This window comes from Cynara cardunculus (assembly GCF_001531365.2).
Source record: "Cynara cardunculus var. scolymus isolate 2C chromosome LG 1, CcrdV1, whole genome shotgun sequence".
NCBI lineage: Eukaryota > Viridiplantae > Streptophyta > Magnoliopsida > Asterales > Asteraceae > Cynara > Cynara cardunculus.
In genome coordinates, this window is record NC_037528.1 from 11,374,117 (window position 1) to 11,385,552 (window position 11,436).

Genomic DNA, 11,436 nt, shown 5'->3' on the forward strand with positions numbered 1-11,436 from the left:
CCACCCACCTGCCCTTTTTTCTGCCCAGCAGGTTACTGTTCATTTAACTGTTTATAACTCTTGTGAAGGCTGCATCCTTTATAAGTAGTTTTGTAACAGTAACAAATAAATATTGAATAATGATGTAGTAAGGAAATTGGAGATTTGAGATGATACATGGACTGAATAATCACTTTGGATCGCTGAAAGTTCGTTTCCCGAATACAATAATTCGTCCCTTAAAGCCTTGGGTATCATGAATTTCGTATTTGGGATAATCCAAAATGAATACTCTAACCTTAAAAATCGAGTGTATATGAGAAATCGACTGTTACGAGGGGTTAAAACGGTTAAGACATAACTGCATGGCGGTTACAATCATTAACAAATAAGATCTGAGAGCAGCTACAACTGTCTCAGGATCAGAAGCAACGTCAGAAGGGTTATAGAGCTCTGATCATATGGACCAAGAGACCCTGAAGGTCTAGAGGCTCTGACTATAAGGACCAGTGGCTCTCATCCTCGATACTTAGGAATTAGGCTCTCCCCCTTGGACCACGCAAGGGGTGCAGCCCCCTTGACTCCCGGCTTATGACGATCTAAGGTGATAGAAGCAACATTTGTGAGTGCACTCTGCACTTCATAACTCACTTATGTTTGCCTTATCATAAGGTTGATCTCACGTAAATCATAATCACACTAAAATCACAAATAGATGTGAACCCCTCCTCATCAGCAGCAAGTTGAGTCCCATTAATCTTTATAATGGTGAAACCTCTAATGCTTCCTAAGTACCACCACTCTTAATTTGCTGATTTGTTATGGACATCTACTGAACCACAATGTCATGAGTGTGTTGCACTCCAGAGAATGTTGTGACCAAAGTCATTTATGCATTTAAGCAATCAAATTTTTGATAGTGTAGTTTCTGAAAATAAGTTCCTTTTGATGTATATAACCCAAACAGAAAAGAAGATGGACGAAGCTCCAAAGAAAAACATGTGTGCATGTACCATATTGTGAGAAGTTATTGAGTTTGTTTGTTCAAATTCATCCGGCGGACGTCGTCGGAATTCCAGTGGGGAAAATAATGTGTAAACAGTGCCATACCAAATTATTGCATTGTTTGGTGGAGGCTAGGCCAGGGGGACATCATCACATTCTTGTTTCGTATGTGTAGTGTGTTTTTATGTAAAATTTGTTGCTTTTAAGGTGTAAAGTAAATTTGTAGCTTCGGCTTCAGTGAATACAACTCCTCCCTCAAGATGCTTCGATTCTCTATGTTTTACCATTTATCTATCAAAGTTGGACATGTTCTTGTAAGACCCAATATCTGAAAAACCAGATTTGGTATGCCTTTTTTTCAATTACTACTTGGGACAATTGCATGAACTGGAGGTTTCAAATATGGTCTTGTGGGGTTAGTTCCACTGGTAATAAGGATTGGGTTTTTGTGGATCCTCCTCAGAGATTACCGGTTCGAGTCCTGCAAGGCCGCCACTGAGGATTTCCCTGGCTGTTCTCTAGCACAGAGCAGGGTCCTTGGGATTAGTTGAGCGTGTAAGCTTGTCCGGACACCTATGGTTAACAAGAAACAGTATGGCCGTGTACTTGTATCGGTTGCCCTCATAGGTTGTGAATTTGGATTTTTGCAGCGAAAACGACAATTCTTGTTCGTGGTATCCATTTTCTTGAGGAAGTTTCAGAACCAACTTCAACCACTGATTTTTTTTTTTGATCGGAAATTCTCAAGCCGGCCAACACTACCCTATTCTGAGAGTATGTGGGAGGCAAATCTACATAAGGGCATGCTAGATGGCTGGCTTAAGAGCCCATTGCTCACAAAAAGCCTAATCTCCGAAGGATTGTGACATAATGTTGCAGCTGCTAGCTAGACTCGAACCCTAGTCGGGTTTCTACAAACATACCACCCTAGAATCAACTATGTTAGTGTCGGCGGTTCTTCTCTTGAAGTTTCCACTCAAACTCTAAGAAGTGGAGTTGTGTTGGTGCGCTTGGTTCTTTTTCCTCAAACGAGGGTACTCTAAACCAACAATAAGTATAGCTTTTAGGATTATGATCAGAAATCTGTCGGTACCCGCCAATGGTTACTTCAAGAACGGTAACGATGAGCTCTTTAGATGTAATAAAAAAAAGGAATGAGTCCAGTTCAAGTTCCAGACGGTGTTATCAAAAACAAATTGTCAAGGACAAATATCATTCTCCAATATGGATGATGGACAAAAATCGTTTATGTAGAAGTGTTAGAATTGCTAAAGAACCAATAAATTATTCTCTTATGGTTATGGAAATTACTATTCAATGTCAGAAGATGTTTAGGATCAACATGAAAGGAAAGATGGGCCAATGGGTAATTATCACAACAAGACCAATAATTCAAGAAATAGACATCCGTGCCATGATAGAATTAACAGTTTTTCTGCTGCAACAACTTTTTGGATGGTTATGAGGAAGATGATGCTTTGGATACTCCGACATTAAGGATTGATTGACACTGCCGAACAATTGCTTAGATCCTTTAGAAGACATTTGCCTTTTTGTGTTCGGTGCGTTTGGAATGCAAATATAACAAGACAGAATTGTTGTTTATCGTTTGGTAAGTCAGAACAAATAAAATGACCAATCTGTCCATAATGATTTTTTTAATAATATTTTGATTAATTTATGTAATTTATTAAATTATAATAAAAATAAATATTTTTTATAACAAAATTTATATCATTAGAAAGTTTTCGTCTAGACAATTAAAATGACATATAAATATAGAGTTTATATAGTTTCCAATTTCCATTTTATACTTTTTCTATGTTATTTTTTACTATTAATATTTAATAAATTACATAAATTAATCAAAATATAGAAAACATATAAAAATAGTATTTGAGAATAGTAAAATAAAAGTTTAAAGAGCATAAAATATAATAAATAAATTTTAAAGAATAAATAAAATGTAAAGTATACATCTTTGATGTTTTAGGATATAATATGTTTTATTTTGAAGTTATATTCGTAAATATAGGTTTATTCCACCTTATTTCATAAGATAAATGTGGAATAGACCTATTAACTCTGTCTATTCCACATAAAAGTAGTACTAAAAATAGACCAGTGATTCCTGTATTATTCTGTCATGTCTATTGTGCCAAATTCACCCTTACATAACACAGTTTTGTACCAGCCGAGGTTCAGTTATTGTAGTTGTTTGGAACTCCACCTAGAAGAAAAACAAGAAATAAAGTGAAAAGGCATGAGCCAACTGAACATTCCAGCTCCAAATAAACACAAACGAACACATGGATATCTGTTTCACTCTGAGACTTGGAACATATAACTGGTTTGGCTAACGTTTCTTAACCACTAACATCGTTACTTTCGATCTATCTACTTGGTTGAACAGCAATTCAAAGGTTATACCGACAATAATCAACATAAGTAGAAAAGGAGTAGTGACCACATAATTCCTACAAGCATTTGTGGTCACTTGACTTTGGAATGTTCCACTCCTTAACTGTGGAAATCGATCTCTGCTTCAAATATTGCTGTCGTAATACGATCCTTAAATATGGATAACGCCAAGGAGTAATAATGAATTGGCAGATTCCTTTGCCTAACCACACTTGCTTAGACAACCAACTCCTTCCTCCAGATAATCTTGTCTGCTAATCCAAAATTCAGGTGCATCCTGCAACAATTCATTTCGCATTTCAGTAATTAATCACCTAAATTCCCACCAAAACAATATGTAAAAAAAAACGAGAGCTAATCACTACCATGTATGTAACATCCCACACCAACCGTACCATATATTCTCCGTTTTGTCCACACACTTGAACTCATGGTTTTAAAACGCGTCTGGTATCCAATCCCTTATAAGGCAACCTTAGTTCACCTCCCCATCTAATGTGGGATCTTACAGTCTAGACGAGGCATCGTGTGAGTATAAGAGTTATTGGTGAGAATGGTTCACTTTCTCACCATAACCTCCTTCTCACCAAGACTCAACCCCTAGCATCTATTGCGTAATTATGCACACAGGCAGGCCAATATACTATGCGTTGCACCATCTTTCCATGTTGCTTAAAATGTCCTTTCTTGGTCGATAGTTTAAAATCAAACCAACAATGACCCGATGATATATAACCAAAATAAATTAAGGCAATCCAGATACTCTTTCATAAGATGAAATATTTGCATACCAGCCTAAAGTATTTTTTTGATATTAGTATGAAACTACCTGAAGTCCAAAATTAGAGACTCCCTTAGAATGCAATTGATCTTAGTGTTGAAGATTAAGGACTTCATAATTGGGCAGTCCTCTGAAAACAGTTTAATACGGTACTTTTCTTATGCTCTACAAGTCTATCGAAACTAAGGGGCTATTTGGTTGGTTTTCATCAAGTCCTGTGTTAAAAAAGTTTTGTGTGGATTGATCTGTCTGTGAAGATTGGGACAGTTTTTGTTTGATAGGGTTTTTTCATAGATGGAAGGAGCGTGTTTTTTAACTTGGAGGGGCAGGTTTGAAAAAAACTTCGCTTTCAGCATAAAGCTCCCAAATAGAAGCTTTATGAATAAGCCATTTTCTATATCATTAAGTCACTACTAAACAGTCATGTATAGTTGACCGAATAAGCTTTTAGTCTCATTAAGCTGCTAACAAGCAGGCCCTAAGTCAGTTTTGGTTCCTAAACGTCCTTTTTTCCCAATCAAAGCCTAATGTGTATGGGGATTTATTAATGAAGTGAATTCTAAACGTGGTACAAATTACTGAAGTTATCAACAAAACAAAGTATAGAGATAAAAGCAAGGCCTGGAGAGGATCTAAATGTTGAAATCTTAAGAGTGCCTAGTGCTTTTTCCTACAGACTTGGGATCAATGGAAATAGAAAGACCTTCATGATTCCTGCAAGTACCGCTCCCCCAAGGTACACCATATGCTTCCTTCGTGGTGGATCTTCAATGCGCAACCGCAATTTCTGTATTGGGAATAAATAGAAAAGATGAGATGAGACTTGGGAAATAAAAGGCTTCAAATTGGATTTTCATCCCCAATAAAAAAGTAAAACCTCAATTTCCATGCTGGTATTGGTTAGACGAACATTCTTAGAATGATTTTGAGAACAAAAGAAAGATAACAAAGGTTGGATGTTGATCCCGTTCAAGGACCAGTAGATGAAATGTGTGTGTTCACAGAAATTATGAGCAAGTGAATTTCAGGTATTACCTTCAATCCAACTTTGTTGCCTTTCAAGACAACTTCAAGATAACGATCTAAGATTTCTCTCTCTAGCCTGTACAAAAATACCACTCCAGTAAGCCCTTGAATGAAACAACTAATCATGAACTCTAACAAAGAAGCAAAAGATGTCGTAATTGTATATAATATGATGCACTTGGTCCAATTCTAAGGCGGAAAGGTTCTCTATTGTGATGTAAAACAGCTCCATGTGGTGGTTTCTTAAAGTGTTTAGAGAATATCCTGATTCCATAAAGATTCTAAAAAGTTAGACCAGAAATAATAAGAAGAAAGGAATAATCTAAAATAGTTTAGCTCTAAAGCGAAGAGGATGCTGATGTACTACCGACTAGGTAATCCTGGATACATTGTGCTCCCTCCACTCAAAACTATATGCTGGTAGAGCTGCAAAATATAAAAATAATCAGAGTAAAAAACCAAGCAATTTCACTATGTGACATGAAATTGGCATAAGAAAGATAGAATATTTTATTGGTACACAAGCAAATTATGGCAAATATATCACTTTGTTGCAGATCCTATATATATTGATAGGCAAGAATCAAGATCTTAATCTGTAGACTGAAGTTACAACTCCAAAATCATGAAGAGTTTTTTCTTTCTCTTCTTTCCTCATTTTGTGGGTTGGTGTGGCAACGAGAGAAATAAGAACCATAAGCTCTAAGGGCGAGATATATGTATCAATTCTATGAGCAACGATTGAACTGAACATACAACTGTCAAAAAGTGACTGTTCATTGGAACCGTTATAGTCCAAATACTCATGACGTTGGATAGATGCCTGTCTCCCCCAAACCATACTAACTCCCGAAGTCAAACATCTGACCTTGCTCAAGAAAGAAACCTTATCATGAAAAAATCACTTTGGTCCAATCTACTAATGCCTTTCTAGGAAGGGTGATTATAATTTGGTCACACGTCAAACTATAAAGTAACTTTCTATATAATAATCATAGGTGATTGAATATGCTTTAAAAATGTTACCATCATACGGTTGTCAATATCCATTTCCTGAATACAGTGGAATACCATGTCAGCAATTCCATCACCTTCGACATCTATGAGTTCCTGCAAGGGGAAGCATACATTAACTTTCTTGCTTTCCACATCATTATAACTAATTGGTGTTAGTGGAAATGGTGGATTTGATACTCATAATGATGGTAGCCATTTTGGTGGTGGTGGTGGTGGTGATGATGGTGATGGTGATGGTGATGGAGATAATGACAATAACAATAATGTTGCTAGTAGTAAAAAGATGTTCTGAAATTTAAGTATAAAAGTTGCATATGCAGTAAACAAGAGCATAAAGCAGAAAAATAATTGTCCAAACCATCCTAAATACACATTTTCATCTTGCAAAACCTACAAGCAGTGCATGTAAGAGAACACATACAAGGGTATGTCACTGTATCTAGTATGAAGAGAAAGATGGTGAAAACCAAATGGAGTAAATTAAGAAATTAAAGTCAAAGCATACAACTCACCGGAGTAAAAAGAGCTTCTGGGGCCTGAAAGCGTTCAGTACCAACTTTGATAACCCTTCCATCTGGCAGCTGATGCAATTTAACATCCTCAATAAAATGTGTACTTCCTCGATATGAACTATGCTAACCTCCCATCGGGGAAAAAGTAATCTAACTAGAGTACACGTGTACTGGGAAAGTGTCTTAAGATCAAACACTTGTATATAAATGTCTCCATCAGAACTTGTATGCTTCAGAATTAACAATGGTCCTACATTAAGACTGTCCAGAAAAACACAATTTAGAGATAACTTACAGTATAATTTTTAACGAGGATGGTGGTCTCAAGTCCTAGTTGATATTCTCTTTTATAATCATAACTGCAAAACACAGAATGATCAATGTTTCATATTGCAAGTTCAAATAAGAGTCATGAAAGCATGTGAATTCACATAAGTACCTAATGTAGCACAGCTTCTCTTTGATATCTCTAACAGTCTCGAAATCAGCACTCTTATTCATTGCATAACTTCAGATGTGATAAAATAGTACTTGAGTCTCAACAAAGATACAAGCATAATTATTAGTAATATAACACCTTTGGAGGGTCATATCGAGACTCACCCCCTCCTAAGCAGTAAATCAACAAGATATGATGTTATGTGGCGTCCAGCAACATTCATACGCTTTGTAAGATGAGGGAATGAGTAGCCATCTACAACGGGAACCTGGAGAAACACATCAAGTAGTAAAAAAAATATCCACACTGTGTGTCTCTTATAATATTAGTAATCTCAACTATTGAAGTCAGTCGAAATGTTGAACAACAGGAATATCAGTATATATAGACCAGAAAAGCATGTTGAAGATATTGAAATCTTTTACTTCTGGACTACAGATATCGAATGATGTAAGTTGCTACTTTAGGTTTCACTACGAGTAGATATTGATGTTTTCTAGAGCAAAATTTGGCAAAACAAGGTGTAAGGATGTATGAGGGCAACAACCGTATTCCAGTTAAGAGATGTCAGGTGCAGCATAGGGAAATTTCTATGTTATGAAGGCATCATGTTTGCAGCGTAGAAAACCATCACTCCAAAAATTAATACATCCTAATGTTCTGGTCCCTGCCTACAATGCATACATGTACATATTTCTTCTCCATGGTTCCCATGACATCTTTACCATATTAAGCAAAGCAACATTAAATATTTGGCAAGAGCAGAAAATTACTCAAAGTTAAAAGATGATTGTTATCTGTGTTGTTTCAATCTGTTGAACAGGATTCACAGATGTGTTAGGTTTCTGCAGTAGGGTTTCATGTAACATATGTTGAGTGCTTGTTATGTTGGAAGCACTGAGCAGTAATGATTGTTGCATTGCTTACCACATGAGTGACACCATCGCCAGCGTCAATGACTAATCCAGTAAGTAAACCTGTTCCGCCATAATATTAAGGTTAGATGAATAATATTTATTTAATTCTCAAATTCTTCAAGTAATTTCAAAAGGCATCAAATATAAACTTTAGAAAGAGGGGTTACTTTAAACATGAATCTCAATGAAAGACAAGACATGGATAGCTGTCACTGAAGGTTGTAGTTCAAGTAAAATCCATGCCATATCAATTAGAGGAAGCAAAATTCAAGTCTTATAACCTTTACCCTATAAGCACCTTGAGCATACAATGTTAAAACAGCTTGTATCTGGATGAAGACACCAGCAAAATTGTACTTCTCAAACATAGTCTCAACCTAAAAATCAAGGTTAATCCCAAATTAAGTTTGTATACTGCATTTAAGAACAATAGTATTCCTTGAGAGCCGTAAATCGAAAGCCACTTTATAAGCAGATTGTTAGTACAAACCATTTTTTCCCTGTTTCTTGAAGGATTGAGAGGCGGATCTGTGAGCAAAATGTTACATTCTGATGGATCAACCTGCCAAAAGAAAATATGGATGACCTATGACAACAGGCAGCAGGTGCTAAAACTTTGAGTTCTCGGACAACATAGCAAAAGGCAGCAGGCACTCACCTTGAGTTCATTATAGAAAGCATGATCCCAAACATGACCCATGTCATCCCACCTTTGCACAATGCCGTTGTTAACGGGATAAGATATATCTAGTTGATGCCTCAAATTCAAACAGGTTTCACCAACAACAATGTCCTGTATGAACCGGTGGACAAAGAAACATTTCCATGATGAAAGATCAATTGATAAACAGCTATAACAGTAAAACAAGGGGCTATCACTGGTTGAATGAATCAAAGCACTTGTATATTCATCAGACATTTGTATGTATTATGGGGAAAGCTTAACACCTCAACGAACATTCTCTAAGTGATTTTCTGCTCTAAATTTATCCAACAATAAAGTAGCAGCATAATAACATGAACCAGACCACAGAAGTTCTGGTTGAGAAGAGAAGTATATTCACCTTCAACTCTTGTTCCAGTAGAGTTTCTTCGTATCTCAACATCGGCCTACCCACCACACAAGGAAATACCGATGTCGGAAAATTCTCTCCAGCAAAACCACACTTGACATACTGCATTGAAATTTAGCAATTTTAGAATCACAAAAATTGATACATATTTCCATCTTTACTTCCTTCGACACAAGAGACTTCTTAAAATTAGTGATGTACTTCCTATTCATGTCAATGCTTATTAATTCAATCACTAAAAACTGGTAAGATTTTGAAGCTTAAACTGCTCTCGTCTGAATGAAAAGTAACAAAAATATAAGAAAAACAGATTCAATAAGCAAATTTTCAACAATCGACTTTGTAAATAACGTGACTACAGTAATTTCCGACGATTAGATCGAGATCAACAAAAAATGCTTAATTGACGAGCTGATTCGCTTACACCAGTGCCATTGTCGCAAACGATGACCTTCTTGCTGTCCATTTTACAGCGCTTTAACTGAAAGGACCAACAGCAACAACGATGGATCTACTTCTTCAATCAGGATTAGGAATTAAGATGACGACGATGTGAGCATGAAAACCTTCAACAGCGATCGAGTTAAATGATCATTTGTGTTTGTTACTAATTTGCTTTGGTTTGCGTATAAACTGAGTCTGTGAGGTAAGAGAAGAGGGTTGGTGACGCTGCGTAGAATGAAAACCCGCCCAACTCCTCAACCGGGTCTACCGTTTTGCTCCAACCACTTTTTGTACCCAAACGGGGCGAGGCATGAGTCTTCGGCTATCTTTAGGTCACAAGATAGCCGATGGTTAATAACAAGTTGTTTTATAAGCTAGTTGGTAATTGATAAATTAAATACTGAATTATTTTTAATAAAAATGGTTGATAAAAATATAAAAAAATTTAAAAAAACATATTGAAAAATTAATTAATTATAATACTTCAAGGTATATTTGAAATAAATATTTAATAGTATAAAATAATAATAATACAAACAAGTTGGTAAAAAAGATAGAAAAAAATAATATATTGATTAAAAGAATTTCAAATTGATTATTATATGTATATATATAATATTTGGATTTGTTAAAAAAAATTATTATTTATAATTTTAAATTATCATTACATATAATCTATACTATATTATAAATTATTTGAAAAAAAACTCTTAAAAACCATTTTTTATGCATGAACTTGATACATATTACTTAAAATTTCAAGATTACAAGTAAATTATGCACAAGTACAACTTATTAAAGCTCCATGTTTGAATTCGTGTAACTAACTGCGTATAAACATGATCAAATAGAGGATAAACATTTCATTGTAAAATATAAAAAAATTTAAAATATAATTAGAATAATTATCGAGTTCTAACAAAATAATTAATTATTATCATTATAAAAAAATTATATTATTAAACCAAATATAAATGACTTATTTGTTGAACCTAAATTAAATTTAATAAAAAAATGAATTAAAAATTACACAAAAGGAATTTTAAATAGTTAATTTGATACTAATATCGATATATTTTTGTCAAAATTTTATGAAATCTTCAAATTTATATTTTATTAAAAAATAAAAACATTATCGTTTTTTCAAAATCACATAAGACCATATTATTATATCGACTGAGATAAAAAATAAAATGAAATATTAAATCAAGATGTATTTCGCTGCATTGCGCGAGTATCGTTCTAGTATGAATAAAAATAAAATTGTATATTTCACATTAGGGGTGCTCAAAAAACCCGATCAACCTAACTCAATCCAACACGAAATAACTCAACCAGAAACAACCCGATGTCTAATCGAGTTGTAAAATTGTCATACCGTAGGTATTTGGTTAATATTGAGTTACTATTATTTGAACTCAACATAACCCAACCCGATAAACCCGATATTCTTCTATTTCTTGAATTTAATATGATTGTTAAATTTCTATTAATATATACATTAGACAATTACACTATCATGTATGCTCTTCATACACATATTTTCAATCTATTCACATCTTTATATAACACATTCGTATATATGTTCAGTAACTGTGAATATATATATATATATATATATGTGTGTGTGTGTGTGTGTGTGTAAATTGAGAAAATTAATTGAATGTGATATACATAAGAAGTATGGATAAGTTGTATCAAATGGTTGATGATGCAAAAGAAATTGTGAGTAGAGAAATAACACATTATAGGTTAGAAGAATATTTTAATGTATCAAAATATCAACCCGACCAAGCTGACTAACCTTATCAACCCGTACGGG

General features: G+C 34.6%; 2 protein-coding genes across 5 annotated transcripts in view; one reads left to right on the forward strand and one right to left on the reverse strand.

Annotated features, from left to right (window-relative positions):
* The window catches only part of LOC112512900 (membrane-anchored ubiquitin-fold protein 4), a 7,537-nt gene extending 6,235 nt beyond the window's left edge, over nucleotides 1–1,302 (forward strand). For all 4 annotated transcript variants that reach the window (XM_025119038.1, XM_025119035.1, XM_025119044.1 and 1 more), the window contains exon 4: nucleotides 947–1,302. In XM_025119038.1, the coding sequence (XP_024974806.1) occupies nucleotides 947–1,002 (56 nt within the window). In that variant the 3' untranslated portion in view covers nucleotides 1,003–1,302. The remainder of the gene's footprint in view (nucleotides 1–946) is intronic.
* A 1,934-nt stretch (nucleotides 1,303–3,236) lies between these two features.
* Nucleotides 3,237–9,854, reverse strand: LOC112526618 (actin-related protein 2). The gene is made up of 15 exons (XM_025136982.1): nucleotides 9,595–9,854; nucleotides 9,162–9,272; nucleotides 8,756–8,890; nucleotides 8,588–8,659; nucleotides 8,396–8,474; nucleotides 8,108–8,157; nucleotides 7,345–7,448; nucleotides 7,181–7,249; nucleotides 7,037–7,100; nucleotides 6,742–6,810; nucleotides 6,239–6,322; nucleotides 5,580–5,638; nucleotides 5,222–5,288; nucleotides 4,890–4,973; nucleotides 3,237–3,682 (listed from the first exon to the last, which is right to left on the reverse strand). Exons 1-15 carry the CDS (start codon nucleotides 9,634–9,636, stop codon nucleotides 3,608–3,610), a joined length of 1,164 nt encoding a protein of 387 aa, XP_024992750.1. The 5' UTR covers nucleotides 9,637–9,854; the 3' UTR covers nucleotides 3,237–3,607.
* Nucleotides 9,855–11,436: the final 1,582 nt, after the last annotated feature.